At 35.7% G+C, this 19,672-nt stretch overlaps 1 protein-coding gene across 2 annotated transcripts in view; it reads left to right on the top strand.

Moving 5' to 3' along the window:
- Nucleotides 1–18,785, top strand: part of LOC102537954 (transmembrane serine protease 11A) — a 45,120-nt gene extending 26,335 nt beyond the window's left edge. Inside the window, exons 4-10 of one of the 2 annotated variants that reach the window (XM_031689752.2) lie at nt 481–548; nt 2,494–2,651; nt 6,552–6,590; nt 8,537–8,708; nt 13,323–13,582; nt 14,893–15,035; nt 16,780–18,785. In XM_031689752.2, coding sequence (XP_031545612.2) covers nt 481–548; nt 2,494–2,651; nt 6,552–6,590; nt 8,537–8,708; nt 13,323–13,582; nt 14,893–15,035; nt 16,780–16,941 — 1,002 coding nt within the window. In that variant the 3' untranslated portion in view covers nt 16,942–18,785. The remainder of the gene's footprint in view (nt 1–480; nt 549–2,493; nt 2,652–6,551; nt 6,591–8,536; nt 8,709–13,322; nt 13,583–14,892; nt 15,036–16,779) is intronic. The other variant, XM_072940838.1, reaches the window with a different exon arrangement.
- Nucleotides 18,786–19,672: the final 887 nt, after the last annotated feature.

The following is a 19,672-nucleotide window of genomic DNA, read 5'->3' as shown; positions in this document are numbered from 1 at the left end:
GTAACCTTTCCAAAGTCACCCAGTTCATGAGCAGAAGGAGAGGCTTCAAACCCAGTACTGAGCCAAGGTTCTCTCCACCATCTCTCAAGGCCTCCCTCTGTGTCCCATCTCTCTCTACATCTTTCTGCTTCATCTTCTATGGAGTTTTAGGAAGATATCTCCTACCCTAGATACCTATGCCAGCATATTAGAGTCACCTGGAGAGATTTTTACAAATATGAATGTCTAGGTCTCCTCCAGACCATTTATAATCAGAACTCTGGGAGAGGGGCCCCAGCATATTTAAGTTTTGGTTTTGTTTTTGTTTTTCTTTCATTTTGCAAATGATTCTGTTGCACTACTATATTGAGACCCACTGGTTTAAGTAATGACATTACTCATGTTAAAAATATTTTCTATTGCTTTAACATTTAATCAGGGGTATACTCTTACTATAAAATATCTTATTAACATATGGTTTCTCTCTTATTGTAATAACAGGTGGATGAGATATTTATTGACTCGGCCTTGAACAAGCATTACATTAAGAACCAAGTAGTCAGACTGACGTACGTATGTTTGGGCAAAGGTGGATTCACAGCCTGGAGGGACCAAAAAAGGCAAAGGAGACAGAAACCCTCATATATCGTTACCTCTTTGGGCTTGGCTCTTGGCTGTCTTTCTCATAAATATTATCTCCACAATAGTCTCGAAATACAGGATTGACCACAATTTTGTAAACGCAGAATTCAAGACTCTGAGAGGTTACGTGATATGTTCAAAATTCCCCAAGTGACAGAACGAGAATTCAAACCCCATCAACTTGTTGTAAGTCCTGGAACTACCAGAACCCATGGCCTTGAGGAAATCCAGCAGCATGTCACCGCATGCACCAAGCTGTATTCATTCAATACACATGCCATTTCAAAAATATTAAGAAGGCAAAGCTGACCATAAAGTAGGATCATGAGTCTTACCTGTAACGAAGCCCTAGTGACAGGAGGCATGCCTAAACAAAAAGATGTTCCTGTTTTAAGGAATTTATGCTTGTTGTGGTAGAGGGGGAAGACTCATATCAGTTGCAGAAATTGCTCAGAGGTTTCAATTGTGTTATATGGAAAGTATATAGCAGAACATATACGTAACAGATGCAAATCTATGGGCCAGTATGACTCATCTTCTTAAATAAAATGAATATATTCAGACAGGCTTATTTGAAAGAAACAATTATAACTTTTCTCACCAATAGACTAATGCCTCATTGGCAGACTCACTCCAAGTTCCTTATAGCTTTACTGAGTTAACTAGTGATCTGCAGAAGGATTTTACAATATACCTGGATAAATTCTACAATATTTAGGAGACAGAAAGCATATATTTGCTGAAACTTTCTAAATTTCATGCCTTCCTTTTCCAAATTCTGACCTGCCATAACATTCTAGCCAAGTTATCACAGTTTTATTAATACCTTTGAATTTGTTGTCATTATCACTATGTAAGCTTTTGTGTGGGTCCAGAGAAATTCCCCCTGGTAAACAATGTTTTCCTTCTGATCTGAGAAGAGGGAAAAACTACTTGGTCATTTGTTTACCAATTTACTATAAAATTCTAATTACTTATATCTTCACATTCCAGAGCCTAAGTGAAACACAATATCTAAAATATCTTCTAATTTATATGATTTCCTCTTTTTTAACTGAAGGATTCAGGAAAATAGGCCTTTAGTGCTTTTTAGATCTTGGATTTTTTGAAACATAAAAGTAAGAGATGGCAGATCAATACACAGTTTTCCATTTTTCAGGGACCTTTTATTGCTTGGTTTTTCTAGTTTGAGTATGTAAAAATTCAACCACACATGTGAAGGAACTTGAACCTGTTTACATGAAAAATTTTCCAGAAATGGACATGTTTAATCTGGAGAATACTCAGAGACCAAAAATATTGCTGTCTTCAAATATTTTATGTAGAAGAGGGAGTTTATGTTTTACGTGTGTCCAAAATGGCAGACCTAAAAGCCAATGGAATGGAAAACGCAGAGAGACTTATTTCAACTCCAAAGGAAGAACTCTGCTAATATGAGAGCTGACCAAAAAGAAATAGCATGTTTAGGGAAATGAATTTCCCATCATCTTAATTAGTTTGCTGAGGTTAGACGAGCACTATGTCACGGAGGTGACTATGATTATCAGATGAGTGATTGGCCAGAGAGACCACTAAGTTTCTTCCAGGCTTCAGAGTTTATGATATTGATAATAACATTTTGGTGCTCGAGTCTTACTCAACTACTATAACAAGCCTTCAAATTAATGGGGAAAATGCACTCAAAACATAACGAAAACTTGCAGAGAGAACATATGAAATGACCTTGAGTCATAGAGTGACATATGAGTGTGATGATTAGCTCTTGACACTTTCAACAATTAAGGCATAATTTAGTAGGAGAAAATACAGAAAAGAGCATAAGATATACTTGACGTGTTTTTTGAACAAGTACCTTTCAATCGTATGTCGTAGTCCAGAGGAAGACGGTGCAAAAGTAGATGTCATTATGGTGTTCCAGTTCCCCTCTGCTGAGCCAAGGGAAGTAAGAAAAAAAATCCATCGCATCTTAAATGAGAAGATAAGAAACACCAGAGCCTTGTCAATAAATGCCTCATCAGTTCAAGTTAATGGTAAGCAGCTACCTTTCTATGTGATGTGAGGTTCTCTATTAATTCCATTTTATGTCTAATCAAACTTTATATCATTATTTCCATTCCACGTAATACCTAGAATTCAGATGGAAAACCTTCAATTTAAAAAGTGGCATTTAAAGGTCTTATTATTCTCTGATGAAAGTATGTCTGAAGTTAATTACTAAGTGTTTTTTCCTGTAGTAATTGACTGGCACTCACCCAAAATAAAAGCAAATGTTTACCACTAACAGAGAGGTAATCTGACCCAGCCACGGCCTCCATGACTAAGCAAGTGAAAACACCAAGTATTTAGCAATAATTGCTCTTCTGTTTCTAAAACATAAACTCATTTGTTGCCTTTTAAAAGTATGGATAGCTTCTGTAAACAGTGAGATTATGAAGTTAGTGTGAACTTTTTTTTCCTCTGGGTACTTGGGAAAATAGTAAACCAACTTTGGAGCCACTAAAGCCATCTTATAAGTAGTGCTTTAAAAATCACTAAACTAGGGGAAAAAAATCATTGGAAACGTTATTGCTTCTCTAAAAAAAAGAATTAATATTTATCAAAGCCCTTTTCTATGCTCTTTACATGCAGCATCTAATTTCTATATTCTTGTAAAGTAGGCAAAAAGCACCTTTGTAGATGTGAGAGGCAAAAAAAAAAAATTAAGGATTCCAATAATTAAAAGGAGCAAAGATTCAAATCCAGATCTCTAATTTCTCAAGACGCTTTATGAAAAAAGGGCTCTGTGGTCAAATACGTTTCAGAAATTCTGTGTATAATATTCACCCCTAGGAAATTCATCCCTTATACTAACATATTAAAGACTGTGAGGAGTCCAGCTAGACAGAAACCTGTTTATCCTTGTCCATTAAGCTGTTTCCATAAACATCTACTTCCGGGAGACAAGTGCAGATTTCCCCTACAAATTCCAATGGACACCGAGAGAATCAGAGTTAAGTGTGACTAATATCAGGTATGAAACAGAATGCCCTGCCCTCTCAGGGTATGGCTGACTCTTTAAGAGGAAACCTGACCAGGAAGCGAAATTTTGAGGGGATGGGATGGGCAGGAGTTTGCTGATGAGACAAAGAGTCAGCTATTCAGGGAATAAATCTGGAGACCTCTCCCAACTCAGGAGGGAAGAACCTGTCAAAGGCTTAATCCACCTTCTTTACTTTTTCGCTTGTGGGGAAGCAAATGAACCAAGGTTGTGAAATAGTGGAAGTTCTGCTAAGTTACATGATGTGTTTTATGCAATTTCTGATAACCAGTTAATTTGCCAGGAACTTACAAGCCTGAGCTTTGAAACCAAAAAAGAAGCACAAAATGGTCATCAGCTGCCTGGGCTTTTTGTTTCTTACAGGCTCAGTTTGTGACCTGCAGCGTATTTTAATGACTGAAGTAGAGTCAAGGGCAGGATGTGCTGATGGAGAACCTGACTTGAGAGTTACCTGACTAATTCTAATTCCACTGAGTCACCACAGGACCATCCAAATAATTGGCCCATGCATTGCCTCCATTTTCTCATCTGTAAAATTGCAATGATAATGTTTGTTATTCCTGAAATTATAGAAATACCATGAAGATATATGAGAAAATACAAAATACAGACAGTATGGAACATATAGACTATTACCACTTAGAAAGCTAGTAAATTGTGCATATGCTTTGGAAACCTGAAAGCATTAATGCGAGTGATTCGTCGTTAAAAACAAAAAAAAGTGGGGGAGGCCTAGAACACTGAAGGTCTCCAAATTTTCAGATGTAAAAAGAGCAGTGTTTACCAGAACTTAGGAAAGGCTCATTTATTAGAAAGATCAGTAGAATCCTCAAGGCAATTCTTATAGACAAAAACATTGCTCTCCAGCAACACTTAATTTGAAGGACTTCAAGCAAATGGAAAACTGCAGAAATTCTAGACCTAGTCTAGAAACAACCCTCTAGCCCAAGATTTATCCATAATTTGTCAAGAATCTGTGTTTTGTTTTGACAAATAACTGCATAGTGTGGGTCCCTTATGTGTAATATGTCAAAGCAAAACTAAAATTAATCTTTTGCACTGCAAATGCCAAGGCTGTGAAAGGACTACTTACTGCCTACAAGTTGTTAATGTGGCTCCACTTCCCATCATGTTACTTGTAGCATGTACAGCCCTAGATACTAACCATTTGACTCCTAACCCAGACATGTGTTTGAGGGCCACTCTCAAAACTAAGGTGTTAATGTTTCTTTTCACTCCCAGGCATGCAAAGTAAAAATATTTGGTCAAAATTAGAAATCTTCAACAGCAGTTACCTGTGTATGGATAGTTTACCCCTAGGTATAATCATTCTCACTAAAAATTTTTTCTTTAAAAATCCAATTACAGTCCCAACCATTGCACTTAACCCTGGAAAGGCGTGATTTGTATCTTGCTCAAACTAAGCTGAAGAAGTCTTAACTGAAGAGTTCTAACCTTATACCATTTTCCATTTTAATGTATTACTAATATGTGGCATTAAAATACCTCATTTTATTGCACTTTCCCTTATTGCACTTCACAGGTATTTTGTTTTTTATATTTTGTTTTTTGTTTTTGAAGGTTTGTGGCAACCCTGTCAGATAAAGGTCAGCATTTTTAGCAATAAAGTGATTTAATTAAGGCATCCACATATTTTTAAGGCATAATGCTATTGCACACTTTATACAGTACAGTACAGAGTAAACATAAATTTTATATGCACTGGGACACCAATAAAAAGTGACTTTATTGCAGTATTTGCTTTATTGTGGTGATCTGGAATCAAACCCATATACATATATATGTATATATATGTATGTGTGTGTGTATGCATATATATCTGCAAGGTATGCCTGAAGTTTAAAAAAAAAAAACAAGAAATTTACTACCATAATAAAACATTTGACAGAAAACTGAGTTCCTTTCGTAAGTAAACACTGAGAATCTGTCCTGACCAATTGATTCTTCACCATATAATGGTTTGGACAAACCTTTAAGGATATTCTTACACTGGATTATTTTCAAAAGCTCACACTTTGTAAAGTTCATCATCACTCGTTTCCCAAGTGAAATTCACAGAAGGTAAGTAGAAAGAAACATTCTTACTGTGCACAATGGGAAATTAGATGCAGAGAATATGAGTTTCAGAAACACGGCACTGGTAGAAATAAGTAAAACAGTCTAGCCTCATTATACTCATTAAGTCTTTTTAATTTGAAAACCATTACAATTTTCATGCAGACTTCCACCAACTTAAGTTTAAATGTTTGTATGTATTTTATCAGATTCCTAACTCTGCTGGAAATTGACAGATTTTAATCTTAGATTCTGTACAACAGTTGGCCTTTACAATATTAAGCAGATGTTTGATAAGAAGACACAACAGGTTTAGAACTGCATTATAAATATAGTTTATGTGGGCATTTTCTTTCTTTTTTTCATTCCCAAACCATTTGACCAAAGAAAGGCTTATATGAAATCTTAAAGCAGGCCTGTCCTGTTTGTGGCTGGGTGTGAGTCTAAAGATCCCATCTAGTCACTCCCTTTCTCCACTTTCTCTATCTCCTTAAGGAAAATCCAAAGAGGCTTTACCCTGCACCTTTGGAGAGCCACTGTTCTGTATTAATGCAAACTACTCATGGTTTTGATCATCCACTATTTGTGTCTTAATTACTCACTGCTTGAGGTATTATTCACCTAATTCGAGGTTGTCTATGAATTTCTACAAAAACTGTACACCTATTCTTACATCAGGTAGCTATTTTCCTGACTGATTCATATGCTCAAGTGTCTAGAATCCATAGTTAAGTCAGTACCCTCTGATAATTTCTGGTCATTGAGACCAACCAGAAGAATATCAAATCATCATTCTTTGTTCTATTTTGTTTTTCAGCAATGAGCTCATCAACAGGGAAGCTAACTGTCCAAGCATGTAAGTCTAGTTAGCTTATAAAAACAAGTTCAATTTCCATATCATAAAGGACAGTATCTTCAAATATTAGCTCAAAATTTCCCATCCATGTCCCACATTTTCTTTGGGAGAAAATAACAATTGGGCAAGAGATGAAAATACATCTCTTCTAACTCTGAGACTGATCTTTTTGTCATGTTCTAGGCAAATATTTTACATGGTGGAAATTTGGGGACAATTTAAAGAAATTATATATTTCTGATTTTGAATAAATGGGCTTGCCTTTCTAATTTTTTTAAATGCTATGAAATATGCTTTCTGCTGAGAAATAAAATAATGAGAAAGTGAAACATGGGGAGGAGATAGACCCAATTATTTGTGACTGACCTATAAAATGTATTAATTATACTCATCTTCGTGGCTGACAGCAGCTCCACTCACTCACTTCATATCACTGTGCCTTAAATTTTGAAAGTTTTTATAGCAGTGTGATGAATTTGAGCAAAGGTGTTCGTTCATCTTCATCCGTGTCTTGCAAATACACTATATATTTTTATTCATTCATTCTACAAATATCTTTAACATCTACCAAGTGCCAGAAAGTGAATACAAGTGTGAAAGAGACATGATTCCTCCTCTAAAATTAAGAGTTCAGAGGTAGGGGAAGACATAAATAAATCAGAAAATGTTAAAAACAATGTGATAAGTGCTATGACAGAGAAAGTACACTATGCTATGAGAGTCAGTCACAGAGTCAGCTAACCTGATCTTTGTGGGCTCAGAAGGTAATTCCTGATATAAGAGAGAGGAGAGAACACAAGTCAAGCGACAAGTGGGATTAGTGTCCTGAGCAGGGGATGTAGTATGTAAAAATGTCTTCAGAAAAGCAAGAGCATGGTCATTTCTTTTTTTTTTTTTATGGTCATTTCTTATAATTGAAAAACATCAGTATGGCTGGAACAGAGAATGGGGGTCTGGCAGGGGGCATGGGAAAGGGGTGTGATTAATAGTGATCAAGGACCAGAACCATGCTGAAACATTTTGATTTTGTTTGGAGGGCAATGAGAAGTCACTAAAGGATTTTACACATATCAGAAAGGTCACTCAGTTTTCAGTGTGGAGAGTGGACTGCAGGGGCAAGACCAGAGGCAGGAGGATGAACCGGAAAGCTGTTGCATTCCTCCAGATGAGAAAAATGGTTGTCTAAACTAGAGAAATGTGATGCAGATTTCTAAAATGACTGGCCACAGTGGGGGTGTAATCAGTACTGGTAAAATAAATTTCCCCTTTTGATACTTCACTTATAGGAACAAGAACTGAACCTACCATATTTTCTTTATTAGCACCATGCTCCAAACAGGCTTAATTCTTAGCAGGAACCCTAGGCAGCAAACTAACCTCTGATCTGATGCACACAGTACATTACATATTTATTTACACCAATAATGAATGTGATGTTTATATGGAAACATGGAACCCTCCATCCTGAAGAGTGAGACTGGCCATGATACATTAACTCAAGCGCACCTTAGGAACTAGTCAGAAAAATGTATAGAAGAAGGAGTTCCAAGGAATTGGCAGTAACCTCCCTAACCAGTTCTTCCTTCAGTCAAAGAGGACTTCAAAGTAACATGATGGGCTCACCTAAAGCTGAGAAACAGTCATCTTAGTAGGAGCTCCCAGAACATCTGGATAATTGATACTGCAAGTCCTCAGGACACATACTTTGTGGTGTGTCAACCCTTTGCAGCCTTACATAGCTTCAGAAGGCAATATATATATCCACATTTACAAATGGAGGGAGTGAGCAAAACACCAGCTATCAGGAAATACAGAGGATGGATATTAATGTTGTGCATGTTTATATAATGACAGATGCAAACATTGCATTGCAATACTCTACTAGTCTCTCTGTGTGAAAGATTATTGAGATGTTTCTTATGACTTAATGATCTCATGTCTTTCAGGTTGTGGTAAAAGAGTTGTTCCATTAACAGTCAACAGAATAATGTCCGGAGACCTTGCAGTCAAGGCTGCCTGGCCGTGGCAAGCTTCCCTTCAGCATAACAATATACATCAGTGTGGGGCCACCCTGATTAGTAACACGTGGCTTGTCACTGCAGCGCACTGCTTTAAGAAGTAAGTGATTGATGTTAACTTGCTACTACTGCTAAAAAAAATTCTGAGTTTTATCTTCTGAGTAATAATGCCCCCAAATTCTACTGAGATAAAATGAGAAAAACTTTCCAGGTTCATTTCTAAACTAATTTACACTAGCACTTATTTGGAAACTCAGTGGGGTTATAATCATTATCCTAGTGTATACTGATCAGGTCCTCAGAGTTTTACATAAAGAAATTGTATAAAGAGACAGAAGTCCTAAAACAAAATATTTACTAATAACATATATAATTAATTCTTTCTCAAACAATCCTCTTAATACTAGTGTCTGTTTCTGCCAAAGATTTGGGCCAGTCTCAAAATTATCAAATTAATTAAAAGTGAAATGGAAATCTTCAGTGGACATAGGAAGTTGGTAATGTGATAATGTGAGAATTGCTCAAATCAAACCTATAGTTTTGACATATTAAGATCTAATGGAATTAGAGCAGTTCACAAATCAAAATGAAAAAATGATCAGGATGATAAGGACAGGCACTTGAAAGAGATTCCTTTGAGTGACAGATTATGAAGAGAGGGTTTTGGGCCACCCAATGAGACCTTCATATTCAAGAGACACCTCTTGACAATGGTGCTACAAAGGGCAAACTGAAGTAAAGATAAAGTGTTTCATGTAGTTGTTTGAATGAACAGTTGACACTTGATTCTTTATTCATTCTGAGCATAGTTACAACATAAGTTTTATTAAGTAAAAGATAAAAGTGACTGTTTTTTTCATAATTTTAGTTTTACTTTAAAGAGAATAACCAGTTGGATTTTTATGTTTAAAATCTCGGATTTTTTCTAAGTAGATTCACTTTATGGCCTTTTTCTAGTATCAATTGTCATGGTGATAACAAGAGCTTCCTGGGTATTTCTGTAAAGCAGGTGGAAATAGAACTTAGTAGGTAAAATATTGCCAGACAGTAGGGGAGCTGGATCTGATCTCTGCAACCTTGGGCAAATTATTAAACCATAGTGTAATGGGAAACAGATGGACTAGATCATCTCAAGATCCTTTTGAGTCCTAAAATTTTGACTTTTGATAGCACAGTAAGTTCTGCCTACATATGAGTCTAAACCTATATAGAGACTTAGATTCTTAAAGTGTGAAAGACATGAGAGTTCAATAGGTCAACATAGTAGAAGTAACAGAAATCCATTAGTCAGGTGCCTAGGTTGGGACTGAATATCTTAAAATAATGGAGAGCTTACTAGCTCCAAAGTTAGGCGATTCTGTGGTAGATAGTTCTATGTTTGCAAATACCTTTATAACACTGAACACCAAATCTGCCACCTAATAACTTTTATCCATTGATATTTGGTCTTTCATCTGGAATAAAATGGATCAAATTTATTTCTTCATCCATTGAACAGCTGTTTCTTAGTTTCTCTTTTTCAGGCCTTATTATACATTATAAAGTAAGTGAGAATCTCTAAACTGTATGTGAAAATAAATATTCTATTTTATTTCACAGCATCAACTTTCAGATGACCTCAAATCTTGGTTCTTCTCTAAATGCTCTTGATTTCTGTCAGTGTCTGCCTTAAAATATGCTTTGAAGAACTAAACACATCTCTCAAGACAGATAGTATGACCAGTGTCTTAATGACAAAATAAAATGGGAAGACTTCTGGAAAAAATTAAATAATATAAACTGAATGCAAGGGTAACAAGTAACTCAGTAAATAAACAACTCTATCCAAAGGATGATGATCAAGAATTGTTACTGAAATACTGAGGCCCACTAAAGATCTCAACTCTGCATCATGTCCTAGACAGTATATTTTCTGGGCTTGGCACATGATATGAAAGTTATGCTTATAAAGTACCTAACATTCTCTGGAAAGGAAAATCAATGTGTGAGTAAGAAATTCAGAAATTTCAAAAGGATTTTAATTATGTTAGAGTAATAAGCAATAACTAAATGATGAATTTAAGCAGGTATAAATATAAGGTTCTAACTTGAGTCAAAAAAAAAAAAAAACTAAGTCTGTCAGTACAGAAAGCAGGTATCGGCTTTAACATGTAAAAATTGCTTAGAAATTTTTGCCACAAGATAGTCCACTGCAAGTCAGTTGTTTACAAAACTATATTGTGATTTAGACTGCATTAAAAGAAATGTAGAACCCAGAATAAATGAGATGTTAGACTCTGCTTTGATTAGATCGTACCTGCGATAGTGAATTCTGCCTTGGAAAACACACTTAGGGAGAACCTGACACAGTGAAGTGCTTTTAAAAAGTTTTAGATGATAAAGAAAGGTGATAATATACCCAAACAGCCTTGCCACTCAACATGTGGTCCACAGACCAGCAGCATTCACATCACTAGGAAATGTGTTAGAAATGCAAGAATCTCAAGCCCCACAGAATCAGGAGCTGTATTAATAGGCTCCCCAGGTTATTTGCACACTAAAGCTTGGGAAACACCATCCTAGGAGGCAAACATTTTATCCTGAGAAAGCCTGTAGAGATGGTAGTTTTATTCATATATCTGAGGTACTTTCTTATGGAAGAGAATTCAGGAATCAAGGAAAGACTTGTCAGCTGTCAGAGCTGCTCAAAGATGAAGGGATTGCAAGGTGAAGAAAAGGACTTTAAAGCAAAGAAGACATCCCCATCTGCAGAAGGGTTGGAGCACAGACACTTGTCAAGTGAGAGTGTTCCTGTAACAATGATGACTATTTATTAAGCTCAAGGATGCTACAAATATTTGGTTAGGTGCTTAAGATTTGTTTTGTATAATTCTTACACCCACTTCACTTGGTAAACCCTGCTTAGTAAGCCCTTTTTCACTGAAGAAAATCAGTGAAATAACTTCCTCAAGGTCTCAATGTTAAGAGATGGTGGAGTTGAACACAAGCATGTCTTCCTCATGGCAAGCCCCATTTTTTAAGCGTTATATCTGTGAGGACTGAATGACTTCTTCTGAGGTTACTTCATATTATTGCAGTTTAATATTGAGTGAACACTTGAAGAAATCTCCTCACATAATTGGTTATTTTTAAGCTAGTAATCAACAAAATTTTCAGATCCTTTTAATAGGAATGGCTTCCAGATTAGATGTCACCATTTTGAATTTTTATAAATTATTTGGTGATCTAAATATAGTTTAATAGTCATCATTATTAAATTGCATCTTGTTGATTTGGGCCCAGATAAAAAACTTAGAAAGTTTATTTGTAATCTTCACTTAGTGTCTTTCACGTCAGGTGTATTTTTCAGGTTTGTCATCCTCAAATGTAATAAACACAACCTGTATTAAGTAGTATCAGGGCACTGTATGAAAGCTGTAAATAAACACTCTCATTTTAGTAAATTCAATGCAAGTTCTATCCTTTGCATTTCCAAGTTTAAAATACTTAGATTTATGGTAAATTCATCCAGGCATGACAAAGTTGACCAGATCTATATCAATAAAACTCACGAAAGACTGATAGTTATTTTTATGTACAAAAGCAATTTTGTATAAAAACAAAATTTTAAATTGCCTTAAGAATAAAAATAATTCCAACACAATTAATAGCTGTCAAATTGGACTTAAACCCCATTGATACGTTTATCTTCTTCTTCCTATGACTAAAGCTACCTGTTAAGAAATAATTAGGTTGAGAAATGAGTATCCATATGGGTATCTTTGCTTATCCCTCATGGGGATGTCAGTTCAATTATTTAGTTAAGGAGTATTAGTCTTCTTACTAATGAATAGATTTTGGTGAGAGATGGTATCCTATAAAGAGCAGCAAGAGACAAGCTGACTTGTGATACTAGGCATATAATTTAATCCATCTAGGCCCTATTTTTCTTAAGTATAAACATAAGCTTTAGTAGATGACCTTTCCAATCCTTGGATGTACCATGATCCACCAGCTTCTCATCCAGTGAATTCCCATCTCACTTACATAGTACCTAAGTGCTTTATTCATGACCTATAAAACACTCTAAAATCTGGCCCCTGCATACCCTCTCCAACCTCACCCCCCACCTTTCTTCCCTTGTGCCATGAACCACAGCCTGTTTGGTCTAAGCCCTTGGGAAGTTTGACCGTAAACTTGTCTTCCCATCTTCTCATAGCTGACTCCTCGTCAACCATGTCTCAACCCAAATGCCACGTTCTCAAGAGACTTGTCTAATTATCCCCTTGTACTCTATCCTGTTGCCCTGTTTTATTTATAACCCTTATCACTGTTGTAAGTTATTCACTTGTTAATTTGTTTTGTTCTTTATCTTTCACTGCCATCAAACACTCCCACCAGCAGAGAATTTTGTCTTGTTCACCACTTTATCTCCAGCACTTCAAGTAAGTTTCAGCACAACACAGATGTTTAATAAAGATTTGCTAAAAAAAAAAAGAATAATATTTTATGTGCTTTACAGTTCTAAAACTCAATAATTCTGTATTGGATTTCAGCTCAGATACTGTTTGTGCACATTTTACCTTTCAAAATGTTAAGAGAAACTATATTTAAGTGGTCAAAGAAACCTATCATTGCAACCAAGTATTTCAGGATGAAATTTTCTCTTTTATTAGCCTACATGTGATTACTGTAACACAGTTCATATATTCTGTTCATTTCTAACCTTTTCCAGGAAAGCAAATCCAAGTCAATGGACTGTTAGCTTTGGAACAACAATCAACCCTCCATTAATGAAAAGAAGTATCAGAAAAATTATTGTCCATGAGAGATTCCACTCCCCAGCAAGAGAGTACGACATTGCTGTAGTGCAATTCTCTCCCAGAGTCACTTTTACTGATGACATCCGTCGGGTTTGTTTGCCAGAAGCCTCTGCGTCCTTCCAACCAAATTCAACTGTCTATATCACAGGATTTGGAGCACTCTTCTATGGTGGTGGGTGTCTCAAAATGGATCACAGAGCACCTAGCTCTATTTATGGCAGTATGATTTGATGCACATCAATATTATCCTGTCATTTTTCTACAGTTTGTTCAGATTAGTTAGGGCTCCTGTTTTGCAAGTGACAGAAACTCAACTCAAATTAACTAAAGTAAAAAGCAATAATAAAATTGCAAATTTTGCCCTTATAATTTGGAAGTCAAGAGATGAGTCTGCCTTCAGACACAGCTTGAGTTTGTATGATGTCATCAGGCTCTGAATCTCTGAGTCTTTTCATTAATTACTTGGCTGTTTTCTCCTAGGTCGCCTTCATATAGAGGGACTCTAGCTCCACATAGTGGCAAAGGTGGCCAACAGCAGCTCAGTGTTTATGTCATCTTTACCTAGTTGATGCTGAGGGCAGAACATGTCCCTCTCTTTGCCAGAACCTACTTAATTCCTGAAATGGTTTCTTATGGCCCAGGGGTACTCAGATAGACTTGCTAACTCAAAGACTCACTTCTACATCTGTACAAAGAAAGGCAGGTATGTGATTGGCAGCCTGGTCAGAATCATATGAAACTAGAGAAAGACAGTTTCAAAAGGAAAGACAGAAAAAAATGTTCCCTCTAACACTAAAATCTATGTGCCATTCTCTATGCAAAGCCAGGTATGCTCTAGGTGTGTTGTGATCTTCACACCCACCTTCACTCCAAGACTCCTTCACCTTGAGCCCATCTCTGTGAGCCTCCCCTCTCTTTTTTCATCTCCTCTTCCCCGTAGTTTGCTCCATCACTCATTTTCACTTTCCTCGGTCACATCATAAAATTTTCCTTTGTTCAGCTCCAATCTCCAGTTGTAGCATAATCTGCTTCAGAACCAAACAGGCTAATTAAGAGAGATCAGGGATACGACTACTATATAGAGAGAAATCGTCTCTGCTAACAAACCTTCCGTTGCCCTCTCAAAAATGATTTAACTTAGTATACTAACTCAATCTTTTAAGAAATAAAAATGATTTCATTTTTGAATGTTTGTGGGGCATACTTAGTCAGACACACTCTGGATTCAAAAATCTGGTCCAGGTACATACATATAACAATAGTGAGAGGGATTCTTGAACTCTGGGCTTGAGAAGGTAAGAAAGGGCTTTCTGAGAGTAACATCCATTCACAGAGCTCTAGACAATTTATTTATACACAATAAACTCTGAAGAATAAACCTTTAATTCTCATTCTCCATTAAGGAGGCTGGTTTTAAACACTGAAATTACTTTGTTTTTCCTTTGTTTTCCTTTGTACTTTGTTTTCTTTACTTTCTATAAGGGGAATCCCAAAATAATCTTCGAGAAGCCAGACTGAAAATCATAAGTGACGATGTGTGCAAGCAGCCACACGTGTATGGGAATGATATAAAATCTGGAATGTTTTGTGCTGGGTATCTGGAAGGAATTTATGATGCCTGCAGGGTAGGTGGAGAGAGAATATTTTGATATCATTAAAAAAATGTATCTGTCTCAAGAAATATTTGACGTTCTTTACATTAGTAAAGTACAGATATCTTATTTCAAATTTTTCTAACTGCAAATTTCACAACACAAGCATATTTTTAAATGTTTTATTGAGCAAAATGAAATAAGTGAAGAGTTTCTTTGATGCTATCAAATAAACTAACCAATGAAATTTAATTTTCTTAATAGCAGAAGCCCAAAAGTTCATAAAGCAGAATCCCTTTCCTTACAGAGCTCACATCTAGAAAGAAAACCATCATGAACAATGAATTCTGATGTGATATTATAAATTACATAATGGACAAATTTTTTATTAATGTGTAGTTGACTGAGAATATTGTGTTGGTTTCAAGTGTGGAGAACAAATATTTTTGGCTTGAAGGGAACATTTTTGGAACAAGTATTAGAGAGATGAAGCCTGAAGCATAAATAGCACCCAGTTATAGAATAAGGGAATACTATAAAAAAGAGAAAAGGCATCGCCAAAATTATGAAGATGTGAAATTTTCAATTCATATCTGAGGCAATTCCAAGTAATGTGATGGGTCTCAGCCTGTGGAGGATGGGAGGTGAGATGCAGTTACAGCCGACCAGGTGGATCAGTCCCTTTTCCAGTGCTCCCCTCTATTATACAGCATTTATTCTGCATGAATATTTTCTGACAAAGGTGTAAAGTGTTTTTCCTCCTGGTGGCACTTGCTTTATGAGATTCTTAAAAACTCCAAGGAGGTGATTCTCCATAGTGAAATGATGGGAACTGGTTTGTTATCAGGTGGCAGAAAGCCGTGTCCAGAGTCCCACAAATTACACAACACAGACACCTCTGTCAAAAAAAGAGCAGCAAGTTTTGCAGCATCTGGTAAGATGGGTAAGGGCAGCATCTGGTCCATATCTAGCTTCAGTTGCTGAGAACGTAGAGGGAGGCAGCTAGAATTCAGGGAATCCAAAGAGAGGTTCATGCCATGACAGACAAGTGGAAGGTGGTGACCAGAGTGTAGGAACACACCAGACGTGGGAATCTAGGCAAATGGGGAGATTAGTGATAAGCCTCAGGGAAGACTGGTGATCATAAAGTGCTTTCACTGGATTGGGGAGCTGAGGTAAGATTCCTGCCCCATGACTATACAGTGAGTAAGTAATAAGAGCTCTAGTCATAGAAAAATTGGGTAAGGTATTGAGGAAATGACTCAGGCACAGAGCTCTAAGACAGGAATACAGTCACTGCTACTGAATACATGGTAAGGGACCTAGTCTGACAAAACAGAAGTCTAGGCACCCTGTTTAGAGTCAGAAGAAATCCAACATCAGCTTGACAATCTGTGCTGTATACGTGAAATTTTAAGAGTAGACCTTAAGCATTCTCACACAAACAAAGTAACTGTGAGGTGATGAATGTGTTAATTAACCTGATTGTGGTAATCATCTCACAAAGTATATATGTCAAATTATCATGTTATATACTTTAAATATATATAATTGTATTTTTAAATTATTTGTCTATAAAGCTGAAAAAATTTTAAAAATTAAAATGTTGAAATTGAACTGAGGCCTTTATAACTTTTGAAATCCATGTTTCAATTAATTATCCTATAATTGGTAATCTATACATTTACTACTAATAATAAAGCATGTGGTTCATTAAAATATCGTAAGTAATAAGTTATATATTTAGCTTATTTTCTTTTTCTTTTTTTCTTTTCAGGGTGATTCTGGGGGACCTTTAGTTGGAAAGGATCTTAAAGATACCTGGTACCTCATTGGAATTGTGAGCTGGGGAGATAACTGTGGTCAAAAGAACAAACCTGGAGTCTACACAAAAGTGACTTATTATAGAAACTGGATTGCTTCAAAAACAGGCCTCTAATTCCCTATACAAGTTAAACATGGAGAGCTGTATGCAGATCATACATGTATGAGAATCCAAATATTCTGTGGATATAAGTACATTGAAGTGAGATTAAATGACATGATTTAGTTCAACATTGCTTTCATCAATCAAAAACCCATAACCAATTTAAAAAAGATTTAAATCTGTAAAGTAGTGGATCAATTTAACCTGTCCTGCAGCTCTTTAAATCATGCAAGCTAGAATATTAATGAGGAGTAGTGCAAATTTCTGAGGATAATCCACGATATTTTTAGAATGTCTTTGTTAGGGGTGTCCCCTTAAGTGAGAAACTTTTTAAACTCTCAGAGTTCGGGAAACCCTTATATAATTTTCTATTATTTCTCCAGAGCTCACAAATACTTCTTTTTTCTTTTTTCTTGTTCTTCCAGATTTTCCAAAGAGATTTCCCACATTTTCTATTTATAACCCCACTGAAAGGATCTTCATTTAAAAACAAAGTTATATCTAGGAAACAAAGTATGGTGATAAATCAAGCCAGAAATCTAACTTTTGTCAGCTGTGAAACCTCCCTAATTTCTTGGTGATTCTTTAACATATATACACACACACAATATACTTAACTTCAGATATACCCAGAAAAGCCTGATTAATGAGTAAATATATATAGTAATTAGCTAATCAAAACGTATTTTTGTTACAGAGGGGAAAGGTAATGGTAGTTTTATGAGCAGTCCCAAAACAATGGCACAAAAATTGGACATTTTATAGATGCATTTATATATTTGGACCACCAGAGGCGTCCTTGTACATTAATGCCTAGAAAAAATTGAGAATTTGCTAATATGTTGAAGAATTAATGAGCATTATCTTTCCACATAGAAAAAGTTTATTTCTTTGTATTACTGCAGTCAATTATCTACTTAGGCTTGCAGCAACAGCCTGACTATTTCAGCCATGAAAATTAGTTTTAAAAAATTTAGAAATATAAATTTTGAGGATTACCATACAGAACACATGAACAAAGTGATCTGAAAGAGCAAATAAACCCCCTAGGTAGTGTTTCATGAAGACATTAGGATAGTCAGGCTCATGTATTCCATTATACAATTAAATGAAGATTTTTGTGGAAACTGTTACTCTGTGTCACAAGGCTAGCTTAACATCAGGGTTACAGGCAGGGTGTCATTTACTCATGTGGTTCAAATATAAACCAAACCATTGGAAAAATCACTTTGTAATAATTTCCCCCACGTGCAGCTGATAAGGCATGAAAATAATCCTAAAATAATCTAGAAGAGATTTAAAATTTATTCATCACAAAAACTGTTCCATAACTTAGACTCACAAAATTTTAAAGTTTAGGAGAGACGACATGTCACATGTGCCAACATACTTACGGTTCAGAGAACTGAAGGCAAGAAATGTAAATGAATTGGCGAAGCTGTAGGTAATTTGTATCCCCAGCGGTCTTCATACCCAGGTGCCAATTTTACATGCCCTTTTCCTTACAAAGTATCTTTATGATTGTCTATATTTATTGAATCATCAGTTGTAGAAAAATTACAGTGAGTTCTATGGAATCTGTTTTAAATTAAGAAACTCTTAAGAATTTTAAATTGGCTTGCTGCTAATCTTCTGAACTCACTTCAAGATAAAGTTGCTTCTTCATATGTAAAATTATACATACACATATAAACTATTCAGTATTATGATGGTAAGATATACTTTTGATTTCTAGTGTTAAGATTCAAGAAATTATCTTAGAGGTAAAACTTTGCATTTGTTTTGTGCAATATTTAATTCTGGGTCACATGTAAATGAATACCACTGTATCATTTAAAATCTAATAATAAAGTTGGTGATTGGAGCATTCTACAAATAGTATCACTGAATCTGTGTTAGACTAATAACATGAATCTTTTTTTCAAATGCTGTTAAAACCACATTTCTTTTAAATAAGTAGTTTGGGTCACTCCGAAGCAAGATTTCTCAACTCAACTTTCTCACTTTGGACATCTGGCCTGGATAATTTCTTTGAGAGTTATCCTATGGATCGTAGAATTTTAGCAGCACCCCTGACCTTCTAGATGATGTAACATACTCCTTCTCCCAAAATTATAATACTCAAAAATATCTCCAGACATTGGCAAATGTCTCCTAAGGGGAGACTTATCCCTGTTGAAAACTTGTTCCAAAGGAGCTTGATTATTTTCAGAAATGCCAGAGCTATCTCAAAATTAAGACACTAAGTGTTCAAAACCTACAATCTCCTAGTCAAACTGTATGTTCACTATCATGTTCCTAAAAGAAACAGCAGAATAAGTGTTTTTAGTCAGTGACTATTTCAAATACAGAGTGATCTCCACACACAGTGTGCTTAGAGAGTTTCTCTCCTACCCTTACCTTCACTATATTCATGGAGCACCATTAACCATTCCAGTAAAGACAGGTTTTCTATGAATATACCCTGAAGTAGAGTTTTTCCATCTTGACAACAATCCACAGTAAGAAATATATTTTATATCATAGCTCCATAAATACGTAACAAAATCCGTATGTATTAGAAATTGAAACGAAAGTTTCATAAAACAATACCCACCTTACTAAATACAATAAAATCTAATATTTTCTATTCTGTTTCATTTTTTAAAAATGCTTGCTCCACCAACAAAATTGATTTCACAACCTAACCTGTAGTTCCTATAGAACATTCTGGAATAATCATTCACATTACTAACATCATATT

Source organism: Vicugna pacos, chromosome 2 (genome assembly GCF_048564905.1).
Source record: "Vicugna pacos chromosome 2, VicPac4, whole genome shotgun sequence".
NCBI lineage: Eukaryota > Metazoa > Chordata > Mammalia > Artiodactyla > Camelidae > Vicugna > Vicugna pacos.
The sequence above is the reverse complement of the archived record's forward strand: the minus strand, read 5'-3'. Positions and strand labels throughout refer to the sequence as shown.